Source organism: Bos indicus x Bos taurus, chromosome 3, assembly GCF_003369695.1.
Source record: "Bos indicus x Bos taurus breed Angus x Brahman F1 hybrid chromosome 3, Bos_hybrid_MaternalHap_v2.0, whole genome shotgun sequence".
NCBI lineage: Eukaryota > Metazoa > Chordata > Mammalia > Artiodactyla > Bovidae > Bos > Bos indicus x Bos taurus.
In genome coordinates this window covers 117,320,252-117,343,697 of record NC_040078.1, presented here as the reverse complement: position 1 = coordinate 117,343,697, position 23,446 = coordinate 117,320,252, and the positions used below count along the sequence as shown (strand labels likewise).

Below are 23,446 nucleotides of genomic sequence, written 5' to 3'. Positions count from 1 at the left end.
AAATCCCATAGATGGAGGAGCCTGGTAGGCTGCAGTCCATGGGGTTGCTACGAGTCAGACACGACTGAGCGACTTCACTTTCATTTTCACTTTCATGTATTGGAGAAGGAAATGGCAACCCACTCCAGTATTCTTGCCTGGAGAATCCCAGGGATGGGGGATCCTGGTAGGCTGCCGTCTATGGGGTCGAACAGAGTCAGACACAACTGAAGCGACTTAGCAGCAGAGCACACACACACACAGATTTCCTTAATATAGGTCATTATATTTTTAAGGTTATTACTGTTTTGTTGTGGGGAGAGTTACTTTTCACCATTATGAATGAGATCCCCAATGAAATTATCTAAATCTCACTAGTCAATGTTGATATATAGGAAAGCTATTGATTTCTGTGCATGCATATCTTAATATTTTAAGGAACTTAATTTTCTTGGGCTCCAAAATCACTGCAAATGGTGACTGCAGCCATGAAATTAAAACATGCTTGCTCTTTGAACAAAAAACTATGACAAATGTAGATAGCATATTAAAAAGCAGAGACATTACTTTGGTGACAAAGGTCTGTCTAGTCAAAGCTATGGTTTTCCCAGTAGTCACGTATGGATGTGAGAGTTGGACCATAAAGAAAGCTGAGCACCAAAGAATTGATGCTTTTGAACTGTGGTGTTGGAGAAGACTCTTGAGAGTCCCTTGGACTGCAAGGAGATCCAACCAACCAATCCTAAAGGAAATCAACCCTGAATATTCATTGGAAGGACTGATGCTGAAGCTGAAGTTCCAATACTTTGGCCACCTGATTCGAAGAACTGACTCATTTGAAAAGACCCTGATGCTGGGAAAGATTGAAGGCAGGAGGAGAAGGGGATGACAGAGGATGAGATAAGATGGTTGGATGGCATCACTGACTCAATGGACATGAATTTGAGCAAACTCCAGGAGATGGTGAAGGACAGGGAGGCCTGGTGTGCTGCAGTCCATGGGGCCCCAAAGAGTTGGACATGACTGGGTGATTGAACAACAACTACTCATTAAATTCTATAGTTTTGCAACTGAGGACAAATAATATTTTACCTCTTTTCCAACATATATACCTTATTAGTGCTTCATGTTTTACTGTATTGCCTAAACATTGCTGACTAAGCATCTTTGTTTTCTGTTAAATGAAAATGCTTCTATTTGTGGTTTTACTATAGAATGTGATGTTAACTGTTTGAAATAGTATTTTTAATGATGCTGAGGAATTATCCTATTCTTCAGTCTAAGAATTTTGTCATTAGAAATCTTCATAGGATCTAACGAGAGATCAAATGTTTTTTCCTAATTGATCTAGTATTAGCTTTTCTAATTATTAAAGTGAAAGTGAAAGTCACTCAGTCATGTCCAACTCTTTATGACCCCATCGACTATACAGTCCATGGGATTCTCCAGGCCATAATACTGGAGTGGGTAGCCGTTCCCTTCTCCAAGGAATCTTCCTAACCCAGGGATCGAACCCAGGTTTCCCACATTTAAGGCAGATTCTTTACCAACTGAGTCACCAGGGAAATCTGTGTAATGTTAGAAAAGTATTAGCTTTTCTAATATTAAGCCATCTACAAACCCTGTTTGTTGAATAGTCTTTTACTATGTTGTAGAATTGGAGAAGGCAATGGCACCCCACTCCAGTAATTTTGCCTAGAAAATCCCATGGACGGAGGAGCCTGGTAGGCTGCAGTCCATGGGGTCGCTAGAGTCGGACATGACTGAGCGACTTCACTTTCACTTTTCACTTTCATGCAGTGGAGAAGGAAATGGCAACCCACTCCAGTGTTCTTGCCTGGAGAATCCCAGGGACGGGGGAGCCTGGTGGGCTGCGGTCTATGGGGTCGCACAGAGTCGGACATGACTGAAATGACGAAGCAGCATGTTGTAGAATCTGACTTTAAAATTTTACTTACAGTTTTCCATCTATACTGATAAATAAGATTGAACTGTAGCACATAGTAGGCATGAAATTGTATTCTCTGTTCTGCCCCCTGTTCTCATAAGCACTGTAATGAATAGTAAAAAGCATTATGAAGGTTGTGATCAAAGTTAGTAACATAATGAGAATATTATTTTCATTTATGATTAGAAACAGTCTTGTTAATCTCCTTTTAAAAGTGGGGAAAATTATCTTCATAAATTTGGATAACTGGCCCTTAGGCTTCCTAGATGGTGCTAGTGGTAAAGAATCTGCCTGCCAGTGAGACGAGAGTTGATCCCTGGATTGGGAAGATCCCCTGGAGTAGGGAATGGCAACCCACTCCAGTAATCTTGCCTGGAAAACCCCATGTTCAGAGGAGGCTGGCAGGATATAGTCCGTGGTGCCACAGAGAGTTGGACACAATGAAGTGACTAAGCATAGGACTCTGAAAGAAAGAAAAATAGTGGAACAAGAAGATTCTGATGAATAAGATGGTGAGGAGTGAGTGGTTTGATGAATTAAGCTATGGTTTTGCTGATGGGCTCGTAATGTGGTGACCACAGTTGAAGAACACCTGGAGATGGTCTAGGGTAGTCCCCTCAAGCAGAAATGAGCCTCAGACACCCAAATTTGCAACTTGAAAGGCCTTCTGTAAAGATAAAAGAATGGAATCTTGCACTCTGGACTGTGCAGGGTCAAGATATTGAAGAACATCATGGAAAGGGATACTGGGCTGCTTCTGGATGCAGGCTTGGAGCAGAGGACTCAGACAAGGAATTCATACGCTTGTGCCTGGTCTTGTAGCTACAGCAGTACTTTCTAAATTGTGCTTCGCAGAGTCCTTGTCTCAGAAGGTTCTGAGAAAAGCAGGGTTCCATGATCAAACAGTTTGGGAAACTGCACCTCGTGCATTTCTCTAAGAACTCCCAATGACATTCACAAGTAAATGCTCCTCAACGCCCATCAGATTGTTCTTGGCTTTTCCTGTGCCCTCTAATTATTTACACTCTTTCCCGAGGCATGTCCATAAAGAAGGCTGAGCGCCAAAGAATTGATGCTATCGGATTGTGGTGCTGGAGAAGACTCTTGAGAGTCCCTTGGACTGCAAGGAGATCAAACCAGTCAGTTGTAAAGGAAATCAACCTTGAATATTCATTGGAAGGACTGATACTGAAGTTGAAGCTCCAATACTTTGGTCACCTGATTTGAAGAGTCGACTCATTGGAAAAGATCCTGATGCTGGGACAGATTGAGGGCAAGAGGAGAAGGGGTAAGAGAGGATGAGATGGTTGGATAGTATCATCGACTCAGTCTACAAGTTTGAGCAAACTCCAGGAGATAGTGAAGGATAGGGAAGTCTGGAGTGCTGCAGTCCATGGGGTTGCAAGGAGTTGGATATGACTTAGCAACTGAACATAACAGCTAGGCAAGTCTAGTCCCAAGATTTGAAAAATCCCCTCTCTGCTGATGACTCCTAAATCTATACCTTCACCCAGGTCTCTTTCCTGAGTTCCACACAGTTCCCTGGCATCCTGGAGCTTACATTCCAGTGGGGGGTGAAAGTTGCTCAGTCGTGTCCAACTCTTTGCGATTCTGTGGACTATAAGTCCATGGAATTCTCCAGGCCAGAATACTGGAGTGGGTAGCCTTTCCCTTCTCCAGGGGATCTTCCCGACCCAGGGATCAAACCCAGGTCTCCTGTATTGCAGGCGGATTCTTTACTAGCTGAGCCACGGGAAGCCCAATGAGAGATGGTAAATAAAACAAGATCTCTTGTTTCTTAGACAGTAAGTTGAGAAAAATGAGTCAGGAAAGGGAATAGGGATTGTTGAAGGCTGGCAATTTTAAACAGAGTGGTCAGGAAGTACTCACTCCTCCATCACACAGCTGTTTTTATGTTTCTTTAGCTTCTCAAAATTGACAAGGCCTAAATGGAACTCCTTGGCCTTCCTCTTTGACTTCCTGTCTTGACTGCATTTCACTTTCCCTGTTTCATCAGGCAAGATCTTACCATTGTGTTGTAGTGTGCACCTCAGGCGTGGGGGTCATTTCTGTTACTACACATTAACACATCTGCTTGGTGTCAACAGATTGATTCTGCTCAAATGATTTTTTTCTACGTTCTCCTATAATACCTCAATGTGTTTATTTGAATATTTTATGCAGATAGCACTGTAAAATATTCTCGGCACAAGGAGACCAAATTCCTCTTACCCAGTGAAATGCAGCCTTGTGTACCCCAGACCTCTAGCACCCTGTTGGGAATGCTTTCTTAATTATATACACACAACTCATGTCTCCTACCTCAGCACTCTCCAGCTGTCAACACTAGGGATACATACAGATGATATTATCTTGGTTTGCACTTGCTAATACCCTGAAAGCTGGCCTGCTAAACCAGCATTATCTAAAATCCAACATATACAAAGAATAACCCCAAATTAGCAAGTATCGAAATGACTTCTACTTTTGTCCTTGAAGATATTAGAATTGTGTCTACTCTGGTCTGTAACTTCTTCAGTTTACTTTTTATTCTAAGAGTGTTGATTCTTACTGTGTTCTATTCCTATTCACTGTGAATACACCTTCTTTATTAAAGAGGGAAAGAAATATGGGTTGATTTGATAATGCTGAGAAAATGAAAAAGTATCCCAAAGTATACAGAAAAATTAGTATAAAATAGTTAAAGATCTTCTTTCTCAGTGGGAAAAATAAAAACCACATTGCTGAAGTCTTTCAACATTTCAATTTTTAATTTTTCTAATAGTACATTTTTTAAAAGAAGTTAACAACTTCAGTTTCCCAAATATAAGGATTCAATAATGCGAATGAAAAGCTGTTGTTTTTCAGTGAAGTTGTTGCCTAATTACCCTGGAAAAAAGTATTCTTCGGATTGAACTGATGCAAAACCCCCTTAGAAAAGCTTCAGTGTTGCCTGGAAAGAGTCTGCTTAAGGTCACTTTTACTTCTAGACCATCCACTTGTTTCTAGTGAAAGAGTTTTGCTTGGTAATGGCTTGTGGTTCCACAGTGTTTTGTGTATGAAAAGCATAGACTAAGAGATACTACTGAAGTCGCTCAAATTGCAGATTCTGCCACGAAAGCAAGTCCCAACACTGAAACATTTCCCCTTAATGTTCAGCAAGACACATGGAAAGAGAACTCGAGTCCCACATTTGTCTTTACTCCAAACACCATTTTAAACGGGGTGAAGAGGCCACCGCACTGTCGGAAACAGAGCTCCATGGCCCAGTGTGCTTACTAAATGGCCTGCTGGTGCAGAGCGGCTGCCCTGGACTGGGTCTCAATCTGCAGACAGAGGCGTCTCATGGCTGCCAGGGCTCCAGGCAAAAGCAGGGTGCTCCCCGGGGTGTCCTCTGAGAAGCAGGGGGAGAAGCAGCGCTCCTGGGCAGCCACAGACCAGCCTATGAACCCGTGCTCTCCACCCACCCATCCGTGTCCTGTTCAGAACTGTCCTTCACTGCTGGGACAAGAGGACGCTCCTGTTGGCTTTCATCTTCTCCAGACGCTTCACTAAGTGGCCGTTGCTCACCTCGAGCTCTTCTGTTTTGTCCAGTGCAGAGCGAAGCTGAAAACAAAGGTGAAAGTCAGCAAGCTTTGATTCTAACCCCACTGAAAATCACAATGATGACCCAGACCCATCAAGATCCTGAAAATACACACATACCTCCAGGTGTGTATATGTATATTTCTTAATTTAAAAAGTAACACAAGGCATGAGATTCTAGCTTCATGAGTAACTAGGGACCCTCCCTTGGGAACTAGACCCAGACGTGGCACAGTCTTGGGGATCCTGGTGGTCTCACAGAAGGTGAGGCCAACAAACACACAATCAAGAGCTGAGCCAGCCCAGCCGGAAGAGGCGCTCCCCACAGCCCTGTGCAGCTGGGTTTCTGGGTTCTGCAGCCAGAAACCAAAGCAAGAATGCCTGAGGCCAGGATGGTACCCGGGGAGCCAGGGCCACAGAGCCTGGGAGACACAGCAGAAGACACATCAGTAGGGAGCCGCCTGGACCAGCAGGAGCATGCAGAGTGGGGGTGCCCCAAGGTGGGGGTTCACAGCCCTGTGACTGTGGAGACATGCATCGTCCGAATAGAGTCTGTGGTTCTGGTTCTGATCCAAAACCCTCCAGGTGGCTGGGTGGGGTTCTGAGACAAGTGAAACTCCCATTGCCCTGGCTTTCACCAGCAGACGCAGAAGCAAGCCCCTCAGTGGAAATTCCCCCAAGGCAAGCCTGGAGTATTCCTATACATTTAAATCAAGCATAACCTCATGAGACACCAAAGACAGGATGGGACGAACCATTTGTCAACAGAAGCAAAACAACAGAAACAGACCTCAAAGACTGAACATGCTTTGGTCATCAGTGTGGGAAACAGAACAGCTGCATACGAAATCTTTCACGAAATGAGGCTATGATCAACAAAGGAACTATCAGGAATGAGTCTATTTCAGAACACAGAAGGAGGCGAACTGGAAGATCTCTAAAAACTGTACATTTTGCAACATTGGGAAGTAAGGAGACAGGAAATGGAAATGACAAATGGGCAGAGAAATACCAGAGGGTCCATGAACAGGTCTGGTATCCTCTGATCAGAGTCCCAGGGGGAAGGTGGACTCTCGGGAAGAGGAGTCACTTAAGGAGATCGTGGTTGAAAATTTTCCAACATTTATTTAGAAAAGAGACGTCACAGATCAAAGAAACACAACACATGTCAAGCAGAATAAATAGCAGTAAACCCACATGTATTCGTGTGAGATGTAGAAAATCAAAGGAAAGAGAACAGCAGAGCAGCTAGAGTGGAAAAAAAAGCCAAAAAATCCTGATCTTCCTCAGTGGCTCAGTGACAAAGAATCCACCTGCAATGCAGGGGACATGGGCTTGATCCCTGGGTTGGGAAGATTCCCTAGAGAAGGAAATGGCAACCCACTCCAGTATTCTTGCAGGGGAAATCACATGGGCAGAGAAGCCTGGTGGGCTATAGTCCATGGGGTCGCAAAAAAGTGGGAACGACTAAGCACACGCGTGAGCAAAAAACAGAATGACAGGTTTTTTAGGGGAACCCCTCCTTTACGATGTGAGCAAGGCTCCTCAGAGTGGCCTGGAAGACCAACAATGAATGGTTTAGCGGCAGACTTCCGGGCAGCAGATCCTCACCCTGCTCTCCCAACCGGAATATCATTACCCATTCTTTTCCTAGAAATAGCCTAGAAAATTTACCTCTCTTTGGAGTTTCCGTTTTTCAGCCTTAAGTTCATCTTCTATTTTTTCAGCATTTTCAGCAGCCTGTTTATAACGTGATACTTGACTTTCTAACCTTATGACCTGGAAGGAAAGGAAAAAAAAAATCACGTGTATAAATTGATAGGCCTGTTTTCTCTCCCCGACTGCTTGCTTATATTTGTGATCCGAGGGTGTAAAGTAATAAAAGGAGAGAAGACACTGCAGCAAGAATGATGATCTAGATGATGATCTAGGATGTGGAGCTGTCCCATAGGTTCTAGCCACGCAAGCTGTTTGTTCACACTTACGAGCAACCCAGTACTGGCACCTATCAGGGACTCATTTCCTCTCTGACCCTTGTCCCAAGTGTGGTTCCCACCGTGCTGACCCTGGGACACCATCCTCTCTGATGAGGGTCGATCCTGCAGAACAGCCTGGCAAAGCAACGGCTCCCTCAGGACCTCAGCTCCCATCCGATCTCTTCCAGAGGTGGTGGGGTGAGGAAGCAGGAAGGTAGGAGAGAGACAAGGGACTCGGGGTGCCGGGGGCGGGGGGGGGGGGTACAGGAGGCGGCTTTGGGTGGCATCTGGGGCTGGAGATAGATTCTGCTGCCCTCAAAGTCATGCTTCCAAACACACATTGCTTTGGAGGTGGGCTTCTCATTTTCGTTTCTACAAAATTTCTCAGAAGTTCCAGCCACATATACCCATGATGGAGGGGGCAAGAGGACCTGTTTTTATTTCTCCCCTCTGTTAGGACACAGTCTGTCCCAGGGCCCAGCATGCTAGAAGTATGAGTGCCCCAAATCAGGAGATCAGAGCGAGCCCCGGGCTGGGAGGGAAAGAGGGAAAACCCAGGCAAGAGGGAGACACCTGCATCAAGTGTTTGGTGATTAACCATTTTTTTGTTTGTTTAAAGAACTTTCAAGAAAACTCCCCAGCCACATTAGGTACTTTCTTCAACTAATCTTGTTTATAAAGGATTGTTGTTGTTTAGTCACTAAGTAATGCTTAGGTTGCTTGCAACCCTGTGGACTGTAGCCCACCAGGCTTCTCTGACCATGGGATTTGTCAGGCAAGAATACAGGAGTGGGTTGCCAGTTCCTTCTCCAGAGGATTGTCGTGACCCTGGGATTAAATCCACATCTCCTGCATTGGCAGGTGGATTCTTTACCTCTGAGTTACCAGGGAAGCCCTGTAAAGGATTGGCATCGATTTTAAGTGTCCGACTCTGTGACCCCATGGGCTGTAGCCCACGAGGCTCCTCCATCTGTGGGATTCTCCAGGCAAGACTACTGGAGTGGGTTGCCATTCCCTTCTCCAGGGGATCTTCCCGACCCAGGGATGGAACTGGGGTCTCCCACACTGCAGGCCAACTTTTTACAGTGGGAGCCACGGGGAAGGCCCGCTAACAGCCCAGATCCTAGCAGTGGCCTTTCCTCCCTATGTCCTCTCCTTGCGGGAAATGCTTGGAGAGACTTGCTGCCTTGTTTATCCTCCTTTGGACCTTTTTTGGTTCTAAAATTCTCTGCCTCTTTCTGTCCTCAGCCTTTGAAGGGTGAGTTCTTTCTAGCAAATAAAAAACTTCAGTTAAATCATCGGCTGGGCTGCCCATGATGGCTTAAAAGTGCGCACGTACATTTTGTTCTAATGCAGTTATCTCTTGCTCAGATTTTGCAAGTTTAAATTTGAGGTCGCTGATCTGTCTGTTGGCATCCCCTAAAGGTTGAAAGAGAAGGAAAATTTGTTAAGCTCTCGGGGCTTTTAAAATGTTAAAACAATAGTTACTGGGAACCAAGCCCTTAACCATGTAATCTTCTTGCCTGTGGTCCCACAACTCAGGAGGCGCTCTCACCCCGCAGGGAGAGCACCCTAGAGCAAAGAAGACAAAGAAATGGTGGGGGAACGGGGAGTAGGCCGAGAGACTGGGCACGCTTTTATCCCTTTAAGCCTCTTTCTCATTTTGTTGTTGCTGTTGTTCAGCCGCTAAGTCGTGTCTGACTTTGCGACCTCATGGACTGCAGCCCTCCATTCTTCCCTGTCCTTCACTGTCTCCTGGAGTTTGCTCAAGCTCGTGTTTTTTGAGTCGGTGATGCTATCCAACCATCTCATCCTGTCACACCTTTTCCTCCTGCCCTCAATCTTTCCCGGCACTATGGTCTTTTCCAAAGAGTCAGCTCTTCACTGATATATTTACAGTATCAGACATGCATTATTTTGTAACTCTGGGTGAAAAATTATCTCTAAGGTTGAAATTCCTCTTGAGTTCAGGAGATTTTTCCATAAATAGTTTTAGTGTTTATCTGTGGGAGCGTGCGTGCTCAGTCACGTCCGACTCTTTGCAACACTTTGGACCATAGCCCGCCAGGCTCCTCTGTCCATGGGATTTCCCAGGCAAGAATACTGGAGCAGATTGCCATTTCCTACTCAGTTTACTGGCACAGAAAAATACCTTCTGACTTCCCCATACAGTCAGCAGATCCAAAGACTGTGTCCAGCATAGCAAATGTGGTTTCATCTGGTGGTACCCTGGTGCTCATTCTGGGGTACCTGTTCTGTTTCCTAGGCTCAGACAGAAACATGCTTGTCCTGCCCACTGCCCATCCTTGTCCTAGCCCACGAAGAAACAGCTTTCTGCTTCTGTACTCAAGGGCTCCTGGGAGAACGTGGGGAACACTGGCCACTCCTTGCCATGATAGTTTTCTCTGCCTGCACTAGTACAATAAAAGCCACACACGGCTAAGGGATTCCTTCTACACGAGGATTGACATTTACTCTGTAGATCCGTCGCGTGCACGTCCGTCCCATTTTGTAAGACACTGTCTTCCGGGTGCAGAGTGTCTAATCTGATATTCTTCTGTCTCTCTTCCAGCTGCCCCTTGAGTTTCTTAATCTGAAAACATCCACCGAAAAAGTACATTAATTTCTCTATTTTAATTGAGACTAGAGCCTATCAGAAAGGAAGGAGCATGTCAAGTCAAACCCCACGCCCCACAAGTACAATCTGATGTTGTCCTGCCAGCACTTCGCATTTCTCTAAGGTAAAGAGTTACATAAAGAAGCCGGAGAGAAATACAGCAAAATGTTACCACCCACCGGGAAGATGGGGAGTCTCTCTTCTGATTTATTTGTCAAGGAACAAACCCAAATAATAAACAAATGAAAAACCTTCCGCCAGTGAGCACTCTTCTTTGAAAGTAATAGTATAATGGGTGAAAATGAGACTATATTTACAGTATCAGGCATGCATTATTTTGTAACTCTGGGTGAAAAATTATCTCTAAGGCTGAAATTCCTCTTGAGTTCAGGAGATTCTTCCATAAAATAGTTTTAATGTTTATCTATGTATGCATATGCACTCAGTCATGCTCTGACTCTTCGTGACACTTTGGCCTGGAGCCCACCAGGCTCCTCTGTCCATGGGATTTCCCAGGCAAGAATACTGGAGCAGATTGCCATTTTCTACTCCAGGGGATCTTCCCGATCCAGGGATTGAAACTGCATCTCCTGCTTTGCCAGGCAGATTCTTTACCAGCTGAGTCACCGGGGAAGCCGAAGTGTTTATCTACAAGTTCATAAATCTGTACACAATTATGTTTGCTTTATTCACTAAAAAGCCAGATAGGCCACCAGGAGCCTTCCAGGCACAGAAGCACTGTCCCCAGCAGAACCCCATCAGGTTGCAGGTTTGCCACCTGCAAGGGGTTGGTGTCTACATGGCTTTCTTCCCTCTGAGACAGACACACACATAGCAGTTGGGATTGCAATTAACAGCTGTGTGTGTGTGTGTGTGTGTAGAATTTTCTGTTGTGCAATGGGGAGTCTCCCAGCCCTGGTCCTGTTAGCCTCCAATCTCTGCGGACTTGTTGGAAGTCCTCCCCACTGCCATTGACAGGAGCAGAACAGACCCACATTGATATACAGACCATTGGTGCACACTGCTTTGGAAAGCAAGTACAGAATTACCATGGACACAGGTTTACAGAAGATCACAGACACTTCAAGAGAATCCTCTCACCACATTTAGTGGTTTACCCAATTTTGAGAGAAATCTTCAAAACTCGAAAAAAGTGAGGCAGATACCTTTGATTAGGCTTACGAGGGAAAATGAGGAGAATCGAGTTTCCTAAGAAAGTGATTGTGGAATAATTTCTTAATAATACTACCTTGCATATGAAAAAGGGTTTCCCTGGTAGCTCAGTTGACAAAGAATCTGTCTGGAATGTGGGAGACCTGGGCTTGACCCAGGTCTTCCCAGGGTTGGGAAGATCCCCTGGAGAAAGGAAGGCTACCCACTCTAGTATTCTGGCCTGGAGAATCCCATGGACTGTATAGTCCATGGGGCCACAAAGAGTTGGACACGACTGAGCAGCTTTCACTATCCCACTATGAAAAAGACCAAAGCGTACAACTGTGTCGGATTTCCTGAGGCAGAAGAGATCAAGGTAGGTAAACAGCACTGAAAATAACTTGGATCAGCTATAAGCAAGAAATATCTGCCGGACAGGGGTGCTGATCACTGAGAGATTACAAAACCGACTTAAAAAAAAATTTTTTTTTTTTGCATGTGGGACCTTAATTCCCCGACCCGGGATTCATAGTGCACCCCTTGCATTGGAAGGTGGATTCTTAACGACTGGACCACCAGGGAAGCCCCAAAACTGACCTTTATGGGCAGGCAGATGAGGAAGGGTGTTGGAATGTCTCAGGAACACCCTTGCCTCTCAATGTTTATTCAACGTCTTTTACCCAAATCTTTTATTTAAGCAGCAATTCATGTAGAGTGTGCCAAATTCAGAACATGGCCTTGAATCTCTGGGACATCCTAAGTCCAGTATGACTTCTGATGTCTCACTTGGATAAAAACATTAAGAACACTGGTTGGCTTGATGATATCTTCAGGCATGATGCATTAGGGGTTTCCTGATGAAGCAAGAAGCTGGAGTGGGGAGGGTCCCAGTTTCAGGTTTCCCATTCCAGAACTTGAAAAGTAATAAAAAAGATTGTTACCTGTTCCAATAAGCATTCCCGTTCATCAACAAGCTTTTTCAACCTAATATCTAAAGAAATCAGAAAGACAACAGGTTTAGGTGACTCGGTGAATGCGTCTTTCAGCAGATGGCTAAACCGCAGAATGAGCACTGGGGTTAGTGAAACTGACGATGGTATTACGCACGTACCACAGTGAATGAGGCCACAGACAGGATGGGAGGAATTCAGCCAAGGGAGGGCTGAGCCGCGTCAACCTCCCACACATGCTTGTCCCGTAGGGCAGTATCCGGCTGCATGCAAGCAGGCTAATCTTCTACTTTGGGTTAGCATGCAAGAGCTCTAAGGCCAAACCACACTGCAACACAAGATCTCACAGGCTTCATGGTTTAACATCATTAGCAAGGTATTACAAACACACCGAGTATCACGACCAGATATAACCAGCATTTTCATTAGCCTTGACTCTCCGAGTTTCTACCCCAGACATGTGTATCTTCTTCATTTCTCTCAAAGACTCACCCACGTCAGAGTTGTTTACAGACCCTAAGTGTGCCGATGACACACCGGCTAACCCACTTGTGAGGAGCTGCTCTTCTTTTGAGGAAGAACGAAACAATAGCTCAGGTTTCTGTCACTCCTCCCACCCCAGACACAGAAGTTTGCATGTACGTAAGCACCCAGAGTTGGAGCAAGCTCCGGGAGATGGTGGAAGACAGGGAAGCCTGGCGTGCTGCAGTCCATGGGGTCTCAAAGAGTGCAACACGACTGAGCGACTAAGCTGAACGGAAGCACCCAGAAATCCCCCCAACGTCTCTGTGAAGGGGCATTGAGGAATATGGTCTCCAGAGTACAGGGGGGAAACTAAGACTGGGGAGGGCTTTAGGGGCAACATCCTCCCCAGTTTTTCCAGGCAACATCAGGATGAGCTGATGCTGACAGATGCCCGTGTGTGCTGTGGTGTGCCCCGGCGACTCACACTACCGCCCACGAAGCCCCACGGGGGGCGCTGCTGCTATACTTCCCCTCTACAGGGGAGGACCCCGGCCCAGCAGGTTTCCTGAGGCCCCGGGCCGCACCCCTGACCACTGCGCTCACTGTTTGCATAAACCTGGCTGTCTGAGTCAGACCAACTGAGGCTCCTATTCCCAAGGGGCAGCGCTCTCACACTGCCCAGATTTTGATTAGATGTGTGAAATGGAAAATTCATAAAAGACACACCTTCGTTTTCATTCTTGCAAAGTCATCTATCCTAATAAAAATTATATGCTTTCTCAATTGGCTTTTCCCAACATCCTAAGTTGCTATTTTGAAAGGCATAACAATGAAATAAATGAAAGCAGAAAAAGTTATGTGTAAGATACATTTATCATCCTTCTGAGTTCCATTTTAATTGACATATAAATTGCTTCTGACAGATGTTTTATTTTGTCCTTTCCATAAATGCACTCAACACTGAAACAAAAATTAAAAAAAAATTAAAAACTTGGCTCTCATATGCAATATCGCTTTTCATTTTATCCTGTATATTTAATACTCCTATATACAGTAACCACAGGCATAAGAAACACTGAATATAACAGAAAGGGACTTGAGGCTCATGGGTCCATTTACAATTTATTATTATTTTTTCTATTAGAAGTTTTCAAATATCAAGTAAAAAATGTTAAAATGTAATAACAGTGCTAGCAATAAAAAAAACAAGGATAATGTGACCTTTAGTCTTACAGTGGAAACATGAAAAATAAAGAGAGAAATGTGAGAAATTTTAAAGCAGAACTGGAGAAGATTAAAACTAGACAGTTTTAGGAAACTGGAGGAGAGAAAGAAGCAAAATTGTCTGATATAAAGAAAATGAGGACAGTAGTCAGAGAAAGAAAAACAGTGTGTGTTATCACATATAACACACACTGCAAGAATAAAGCAAACGAATGAATTTAACAAAATGGAAACAGACTCACAGGTGGTTATCACTGGGGAGAGGGAAAGGAGAGAAGCAAGATGGAGAAGATGATGAAAAGGTATGAAATACTTGGTATAAAAAGGCTAAAGGATACATTGTATAGGTTAGGGAATAAAGTGTAACCTATAAAAATACTGAACTATGTTTTTATATATGTTATACATCTGGAACTAATATAATATTGTAACTCAACTGTACTTCAATAAAAAAAGAAAAGGAGTACCGCTTTTTTACAGCTTTAAAAATCAACAGGTCTAACTTGTCAGGTGAATAGTGAGGCCCGACTGGTAATCACTGTAATACTCAGCAAGGATGTCTCAAACTTATGCTCACTAAGCAATCCTACTCATCACTGGTCTCTGACACCCAAGAGATGAACATTTAAGAAAATTAAGTCACAAAGTCTAAGACTCAGAGTGTTCCTTTATATTAGGAAGTTAAAAATAACTGGAAATTAAAGTTATTTTTAGTAATATTGTCAACAGTTTATCTTTTTAAACAAATCTGGTTTTTATATTGCGTTGGCCAAAAAGTTCGCTTGGGGTTTTCCATAAGATTGAATGGAAAAACACAAATGAGATTTTTGGCCCACTCACCCGATATATTAAATCCCAACACACTTTCTGGTGTGAACTTTAGAGACCTGTGAAATGAGGAACAAAGTGGCGAGACCATAGAGACAGTCAAGGGAGCAGCAAGCAAGCAGAGGGCCCCCAGCCCTGCCCTGGGGGACCCGTGTGCTGTGACTGCGGCTGTAGGGGTTACAGCAAGGTCGACCACCAGCAAGAAGCACGCCTCTCTCTCGTGCATTACTTGGATCTAATCCTCATCACCACTCTAAAAGGCAGGTTCTAACCCCGATTTCAGATAGTACAGTGAGGCACAGAGAGGGTAAATAGCTTACTTTTAATAATGATAATCTTCATCCTTAGGCTAATTTCTCCCATCCTTAGGCCTCCCCGCCCCACTGCAGAGAAAAGTCAGCTCCCCCCGTGTTCGTGAAGACAATGATCATAAGACAGGTCTCGAGAAAGCCACTGAGTGTGGCCCTCTCTCTGCTTCCTTCTTGCACTGACTTAGTTTGATCTTAATCCAGGTGGTCAATTTCCATCTTGCCCAGGCCTAGCCTCCCACGCCAGGACCACCCCTCCTTCCTATAAAAGGGGGAACTGGGACAGGACAGGCTGCTGCTGATGATTCTTTTTTCCTCCTGCTTACGGAGAAGGCAATGGCACCCCACTCCAGTACTCTTGCCTGGAAAATCCCATGGATGGAGATGCCTGGTGGGCTGTGGTCCATGGGGTTGCACAGAGTCGGACACGACTGAGCGACTTAGCAGCAGCAGCACGGGGCCAAAGAGGTCTGTACAGATGCCTTGCACCAGCCGCTGTTTCAGGTCAGCTGAACGGCTGAAGTCTTTCATGTCTTGAAAAATACACACGTCTTTGAAGTAAGAGGGGCAGAAAGGGTGAAAGGGGTTTTTCTCCTGATGTTTTCCCTATGTAAGATCATCACACCGAATAAGTACGTATTCCGAATGTAACACACTCACAAACACCCCTTCCTTTCCTTTTGGAGCCAACGCTCGGAATGAGTCTTACTGTTGTTTTGAATCTCGTTTCAATGGTCACGCTGGCATGTTGCACAAAGGGGTCTCCTGGGAAAGGAATCTATCAATAGAAAACAGGAAACCCTAAACTACCTAAACCCCTAGAAGCAGCATTCCAGGGTCCCAGTGACAGTGGAAATTTAAATGCTGAGGTCATTAGGTTTTCCATTAACTAGAAATACTCAATGTTACAGAAAGTAATTCTTAAACACGCTTTTCAAAAATTTTACTGCTTCCTAACCTTTTTATGTGAGAAAATACCCTATAATTCAAAATTCTCTGTACCTTTCTCTTTTAAAATAAACTCATAATTATACTTACTTATACTTTGAAGGGAAGATTAACATTTTACACACAGTCGCTATGTTCTGGTTTGAGGCTGAAAAATATCCCAGCTTTTTGATTTAAAGAATCAGTGATGGATCCATGTTTTTCTCTGTCTGCATTATAGTGAAACCTCAGTGGTCCAGGTTACTCTGGGGATGTGTTTGGCGGGTAACCTTTGGATTCTTTTCTGAGTCTGACTCATTTGACATTGAGATCTTTCCAAATTACCTTATATATTAGGTTGGGTAAAAAGTTCATTCCAGTTTTTCCATAAGATGGTATAGAAAAACTCAAATGAACTTTTTGGCCAACTCAATACTGCCATGCCTTCCAACACCAAGTACACCAGAGGCAACCATTTCTTGGTGATTCAGGGGCCTTCACCTGCACAGTAATTACTGGGTAGGGCTGTAATGTCATCTCGTCCTCGTTCATAATGAAGGCTCTTAGATGATCAAGAATCGTTTGACCCTTTAGAATCCTTGTCTTCTCTTTCGCTCCCTTTCAGATTCTCAGCTCCTGTACCCCTAGAGGCTGGTCCCAGGTGCTTGCTCCCAGCACCTTCCATGTAGGAGGTGATCTACATGCTTATTGATTAAATGCAGGAGTGAACAGTTGAGACTGCTGAGGGATGGGAAGTGTACTGCAGTGCCCTTCAATGTGCTGTTGAACATGGGAAACAGAGGAAACACCTTAAAAGGCTTTTACGAGCTCACCACGGAGTGAGTTCAGCGCCTGAATCACTTCCGCAGTGGCCTTAAAAGGCAGGACGGGGGCTGCCTCACAGAGTGCATTCCAGTCCGAGCGCAGCTTTGCTCAAGTTAGAGACACCAACTTGCAAGTCTGTGGCGGCCCTCGGTCCTGATGGTCTAGAAGGCCTCTAGTTTCCTATGCACGTGGCGTAAGTGGACAGAACTGGTCCATCCCATTGTCCCCTGCTTCAGGAGAGGATGAAGAAATAGTGTTTATTTGAAATTCCCATCATCCTCTTCGAAAGTCTAAATGTTGGCACCTGTAAGCACTCCTAAGTACGGGATGGAGACTTTTCTCAACTGAGCTCTTGATCAGAACCACAGATCACAGGAGATTCTCTGAGGAAAAGATCTCGCTCAAGGACGGTCCAACACTGGCCCCAGGGTGGGTGCCAGGAGCGGAGCTATTCACTACCGGCAAAGGCCATGACGCAGTTCTTCACAGAGCGCCGACTGGGAATTAGCAACCCAGAAACAGACAAGAGTAGGTTAAAGATAGCATTATGTAGCCACAACCAGAATTCAAGTAGCACAAGAGTGAAAGCACAGGCTTGTAAAATTATAAAATGTCTTTATTTCAATGACATAGTAACACTTCCGTTTGCCTCAAGTTTTGTTGAGGTTTTTGGTCTTTTTTGCACTCAATTATACCTTGTAACAATAATACGAAGTCATGTGATCTCATAAAGTATCAATAGCATTCACACTGTACATCCCCTTGTAATATTTTACAATGATTTTTATTTAACTTTACAATTATTTTTAAATGTTTCTTCATATAGAAAATATATACTTTGTTTAGGAGGATCGAAACAACAAATTTTCACTAAGAATATACTGAAAAACAACAAATGAAAATATTTATACCAAAATACCAAAAATGATTCAACTATTAAAACTATCCTGTTGGACTCTACTCAGCAGTTTGCACAAGGGTCCTTTTGTGTTGCTCTACTGAATAATGATTAGACAAATACAAAGAGTACTGATTTTAAAATTAAAAAAATAAATTTCAGAAATGATTCTCCCTGCCCAAATACTGCAGGAGGAAATGCAATTACAACATATATCTCTTCCAGAACAAAAAAAGTCTTTGTATAAAATAACTTTGGTACATAATTGGCACAAAGTCAAAATCTCCTACAAAATGAATTCAGGTGTCCTCAAGAATGAAATCGAAAAGTATTGGTCCAAAGTAAGATACTTGTACGAGGTAAATGCAAGTAAGCTATTTGCTATCCCTCATGTGATAAATTATTGTCCTAAGGTGCAAATCTCATGACTCAGTGACCTATACACTGCTTTGCTATTTATGTCTTTTTAAATAAAATACCGTACAGGTTATATTACACATATCAAAATCAAATATGAATGCACATATGTTTAAATGAGACCATTTAAAAATTATAATGTGGAAATCTCAGGATACTATTTGGTCCTTTCAGTTAGATGCTGATACATTTGGTCAAGAATATGCACATTCATATCAGCTTAAGATAAAAGCTAAATGTTTGGATTTTGATTTTAAGCAGAAACAAAACAGTATACATTGCTGTCTGATACTTCTGGAATGCTCCCCGTTAGAACTTACTCTGATAACAGAAGAGTCCTTCTCAGCAGGGTGGTCATTTTAATGATGACATAGAAATCTACAGGTAACAGTCTATATAGCTTGAAGGAGTAGATAACCTGGCGGCTGATTGTCATTTGGTGCATCTATACCGGTCTAGAACATTCTCTGAGTCTCTCCCAGCTGACTTGCTGTGCAGTCCTGGCCCCTCCCCGGGACCCTGCCCCGACCTATGACATGGTGCAGTCCTCTTTGCTTCTGCCCTTCCCGGTCCCACCTGTCTTCTCTTCCTTGCTTTCTGAATTAAAGTCCCCCACCTCGTCTGCTGCTGCCAGGCCATCGTTCTCTAGAGGAATGCTGTCTGAAAACTCTCTGACTGTCTGCCCTAGATTTTCTGGCGTCACACGCCCTTCTGCGCCTTCTGTGTGAGAGGCATCGTTAATGTCCTTTGCGGGACTTTCATCTTCGAGCAGGGCGCTGCTGGGCACCTCTGTATTCTCTGGACCTGGAGGACTGCTGGGAGTACCACCATCTTCCTCAGCCTCATCTTTTACAGCACCTTCGTCTAATTCTTTATTACTGGTGCCTGACGACTGAATCATATTATCTTCAAAATCCAATGTGTCTCCACCAGCCTTAGCGTTTACAGCAGCATCATCTTGGTCAAGTTTTCCATCCAGTTCAACTTTTGGATTTTCTGGACCACCACTATTTTCACCGCTCTCTGCTACGCTGTTCTGTTTTGGGCTCTTAGTGACCTCGTTCTGGGCATCTACAACCGGTTTTTCATCAGTGTCTTTTTCCAGCTCTTCTTTCACTTCGATTAAACCTGGGTTCTGAAATGTTAACTCTTTCTGAACATCTTTGAGCTCTGCAGGTACCGGTGATTTTTTCTTCTTGTTTTTCTTTTTCTTGCTCTTCGTCTTCTTCTGCGACGAATCCAGTGCCTCTCCCTGTTGGTCATTCTCCTCACTGGGGTCTTTCACATCCAGGGCTTCGCTTTCAGCATCTTCCACCCTCGGGTCCGTCACCTCCTGAGGTCTGCTTTCGGCTTCTGGAGGACGAGGGCTAGTTTGGACCTCTGGCTCAATTGGTTTCTCCTCCCTTAAGTTTCTTCCTTCATCCTCCTCCGCCTCCTCGTTCTCCCTGCCTGCCTCTGTGCTCTGAACTGGGGCCTCCCTGGGCTCAGCTACCTCCTGGTTGGCAAGTTCTTTCTCTACATCCTGCCCTGCGCTGGGGTCTGACCCCTCTGGGGTGTCTACCAGGCGTTTTTCATGGTGACTCCCTGGGTCATCACGACCGCTTAGAGGACTTGAGGCTGCAGTGCCCCCCTGGGCCCCCAGCCCAGTGAGCCCTGCCTCTGGCTCAGCCTTTGTGGGGCTCCCACTCTGCTTGCAAGGATCTTCACTGCTCTCCCTTTCAGCCTCAGATATCTGCGGAAGAGCAGACTCCTGACATGGTTTTGTGCTCATCTCTTCCAAGTTGGCCTTCAAATCTTCCTGTTTTCCTTTTTCCCGTTCTTCGGCAGATTCTTCCCTTTGGTTTTCCATATCCAAAGCATTACCACTGCCCTGCCCAATCCCAGGATCTGGGATTTCACCAACTAGTTCACTGTTTAAGACCTCACTTGACTCAACCTGCTGGGTGTCTGCAAGAAAGGAAGCGGTTTCTAGAACTCGGCTTTGAACCTCCTCCTCGCTCTCGGAATTGACTAGTGTTCCCGGGGAGGGGGCACCGTCCGCAGAGGCTCTCTGGTCCTCAGCACTGTCACCAGGATGTGACGCCTCTGTGTCCACACAGCTCTCTCCTGGGTCCTCCTTGTGCTGTCTTTGCTCAGTGCTCTGCAAGATTGCTCTTTTCCCCTCATGCTCCACCATTTCATTTTTCACCTCCACTTCATTGGCTCTTCCTAAAAGACCATTGAGAAAATTGAAGGGACCCCATGATGTGGTTGACCATACAACAGAAATTACAACGTAAACACATGTTCTCTTTCCCAGCCAACCCCGCTCCTAGAGAGAGAGAGCCATCAGAGAAGCACACGGACAGAAGCCTTTGCCAGTTCTGTGCGGCAAAGCAGCCATCGCGTGAGCAAATGTGGGGTCAACAGAGGCCACTGCCGCCATGTCAGGGGCCAGAGGGGCTGCTGGTGCCATGTGGGGTGAACGGACTCTCAAAGGGGAACTTTTAACAGACAAGGAAGACCTCTGGATCAGACAGCCCAGCCGTCCAAGATGAGGGGTTTCAGAATGACTCAAGGTTCGTGGTCCCCATTCTCATTTCTGGATGCACAAGGGGACCACGCCTACTCTTCCAGCCGTTGAACTGCACTGCACATCACCCAGCTCTAAGAGCAGCCTTCAGATCACTTTTAAAAGAAACATTCAGTTCATCTGAAGAAACTCAGCCTCGAGGTCCATCTCCAGGAAGCCACTTTGGAAACAGCTCATGGAGGTAAAGAGAACTCGACCTCCGCCCCTAATCCCTGTCTTCCTGGGGAAGCAGCCTGTGCCTTCCACACCTCTGTTCCTTTCCTGGGGGGGGCGGGAGCTGACGCCTCCAATCAAGAGACCACTTAGTCACACATAAACCATTCATTGATTAAAGACTTAGGAATGAAGCAATCTGTTACTGCTTTGAAAGGAAGAATTACATTTTGGGTTCTCAAGACAAACAACACCGAGGGGTAGGAGCTGCCACGTCACTGAAAGTCACAGCTTGGTGACTTAGCACCAGCGGTCTCCAGGGAAAAGTGGACAGACAAGCAGGATTCCATTTACAGTCACCTTTGCTTCACCCCTTAAAAATCTCTAGTATTGTGTCTGTTTTATAACGCACATTTTATATTACTTAAATATTACACATATAAATGAAAAATAAACCTATGTATTTGGAAGTTCCCACAATTCTCTACTAACAGGGATATACGATCCAAAAATATGTGGATGCACAAAATGCATTTCCTAGTTCTTTGAGTGTTTGTTACACAGTAGTTACCAAGGATGCATAAAATGTGTAAGAGCAGCAGGATGCACCCCAGCCGCTCAGGTAGGAACGTAAAGGGAGGGTGGACATTCATCAGCTTACTTTCTTTCAGTAACTTCAACACAATGAAAAGAGCTGTGGTTCTTGAATAGCCATCAGATAATGAAGCACCTTCTGGAAAGGCAGACCTGGGAAGCTGGGCCTACAGTTTTCTCCACTTCCATGGAGAACCTTCCAAATGGAAACGAAAGCCACAGTCCCTGACCTTGTCCCAGCCTCACTGTGAAAAGCTGAAACGCATCTGATCCCCGGTTGCAAGGGAGACCTTATTTGCCAGCTTCTATTTCAGGCTGTCCATCAGGTGCTGACCAAAGCCGAGGATTATGACAAATATTAACTGGTGAATCTTTTCCGATATCTGCAGATTGTATTACGCATTCCTACTATCTATGGGGTTCCTCAGTTTATACTCTTTCAGAAGTAAAAACAGGACGTACAAAGGAACATCACCTCTGACAAACGGGCAGACTTACTCAGACTCTTGTTATAATGAAAGCCGTCCGCACCGACCACACTCACACCCCAGGGCTCCCTGTCCACCTCCCCACCACCCAGGGCTCCCTGTCCATCTACACTGTCCACGGGCACCTCAGGCTCTCCAAACACTTAACGGTGCACGGGACTTGCAGCATCGGCTTGTAGACATGGTCAACTAACTTACTGCACAACTAACTCACTGTACAGCCGCTGCTATTCTGCTCTTTTGATAATTCTGTAACAGAGTAAGTCACAACGCCATATTCGGCACATAATTGAGGAAAACCTAATAGAAAAGTCAACACTGTCACTGAATTTTGACATTATTTTCCGTGTATTCACAGTCTCACAGGCAGCTTTGAGAAGCAAAAGAAACATATTCTTGAGCCTTTGGTGGTGAGCAATGAACAGAAGTACACGCCAGACAACACACGTGGGTGGCAGCACCGTGTGGTGAGGAAGTTCCCGTGAAGTGACAGAACGCAGGGCATGCTGGGTGATGGTTAATTGATCAGTGATGACCACGTCAGCTCTACCAATGCGTGGAGGTGGACCAGTGCTGATCGGAAGACGCAAGGGTCAAAGGAAAGCACGGACTTACCGAGGGCCCCGTCCCCCGTTGCCTTGAGGGCATTCAGCTCTTCCTTCGTCATTTTTGTGGAACCTTGCGAGGCAATGCTGTTCAGAGTGTCTGGCGTCTCTCCGTTGGTAGCTATTTCTGAATTTAGTATTATTCCATGTTTCTGGGAATAAAAACAGGCTCATCATAATACTCATGAAGTGACACACAGTTAAACTTTATTTTATAAATAGTAATTGTAAGAAACCTCACTTTTCCCTAAGCAGAGGAAAACGCTACAGAAATAGAGAATTGCTAGGCTCCTGGAAATATTCCATCAACACACACAGATCTGGGAAGTCTTCCTCCAAAGGCCCGTCTTTCCTACATGTTCCCATCCATGTCTTAATGGGCTGGTGACAAAACAAAACGCTTTCAGCCAGCCTCCCTTTTTAACTGCAGGCGGCCAGAAAGTGGAACGTGAAGCACCTCACCGTGAAAGGGTCTTGACCTCTAGAACCCCAGTTGTGTTCTTTAAAAGGAGGCAGAGAGGTAAAGAAAGAAATATGTGCGTGTTCTGAAAGGAACGGTGAACCTTGGCTGGAATGTCTGTTGTTTTCCAAAGAAATACAATTTGTGCTCGCTTCATAGCTTCCCTTGTGGCTCAGCTGGTAAAGAATCCGCCTGCAATGTGGGAGACCTGGGTTCCAGCCCTGGGTTGAGAAGATCCCCCGGAGAAGGGAAAGGCTACCCACTCCAGTATTCTGACCTAGAGAATTCCATGGGCTGTATAGTCCATGGGTCACAAGGAGTCAGACAGGACTGAGTGACTTTCACTTTCACACTTTCTTTCACATAGCAAAGCACATTAAACTCAGCCGCACTTCACAATGCCAGGATACCCGCTTCACCCTGAACCACCCCCTCCCTCGGCCCTCCTGCCATCTGCAGCACTTTCTCTTCTGCT

The 23,446-nt window shown here is 45.0% G+C and overlaps 1 protein-coding gene across 50 annotated transcripts in view; it reads right to left on the bottom strand.

The window, feature by feature from the left end:
• Positions 1-4,672: 4,672 nt before the first annotated feature.
• LRRFIP1 (LRR binding FLII interacting protein 1) overlaps positions 4,673-23,446 on the bottom strand; it is a 161,687-nt gene continuing 142,913 nt past the window's right edge. For 47 of the 50 annotated variants that reach the window (XM_027538059.1, XM_027538057.1, XM_027538013.1 and 44 more), the window contains 2 exons: positions 22,522-22,663; positions 17,383-20,307 (listed from right to left, as the gene is read on the bottom strand). In XM_027538059.1, the coding sequence (XP_027393860.1) occupies positions 18,629-20,307; positions 22,522-22,663 (1,821 nt within the window). In that variant the 3' untranslated portion in view covers positions 17,383-18,628. Of the gene's footprint in view, positions 5,534-7,186; positions 7,292-8,827; positions 8,908-9,963; positions 10,082-12,198; positions 12,249-17,382; positions 20,308-22,521; positions 22,664-23,446 lie in introns of those variants that run through there. The other 3 variants (XM_027538063.1, XM_027538064.1, XM_027538065.1) reach the window with 1 other exon arrangement.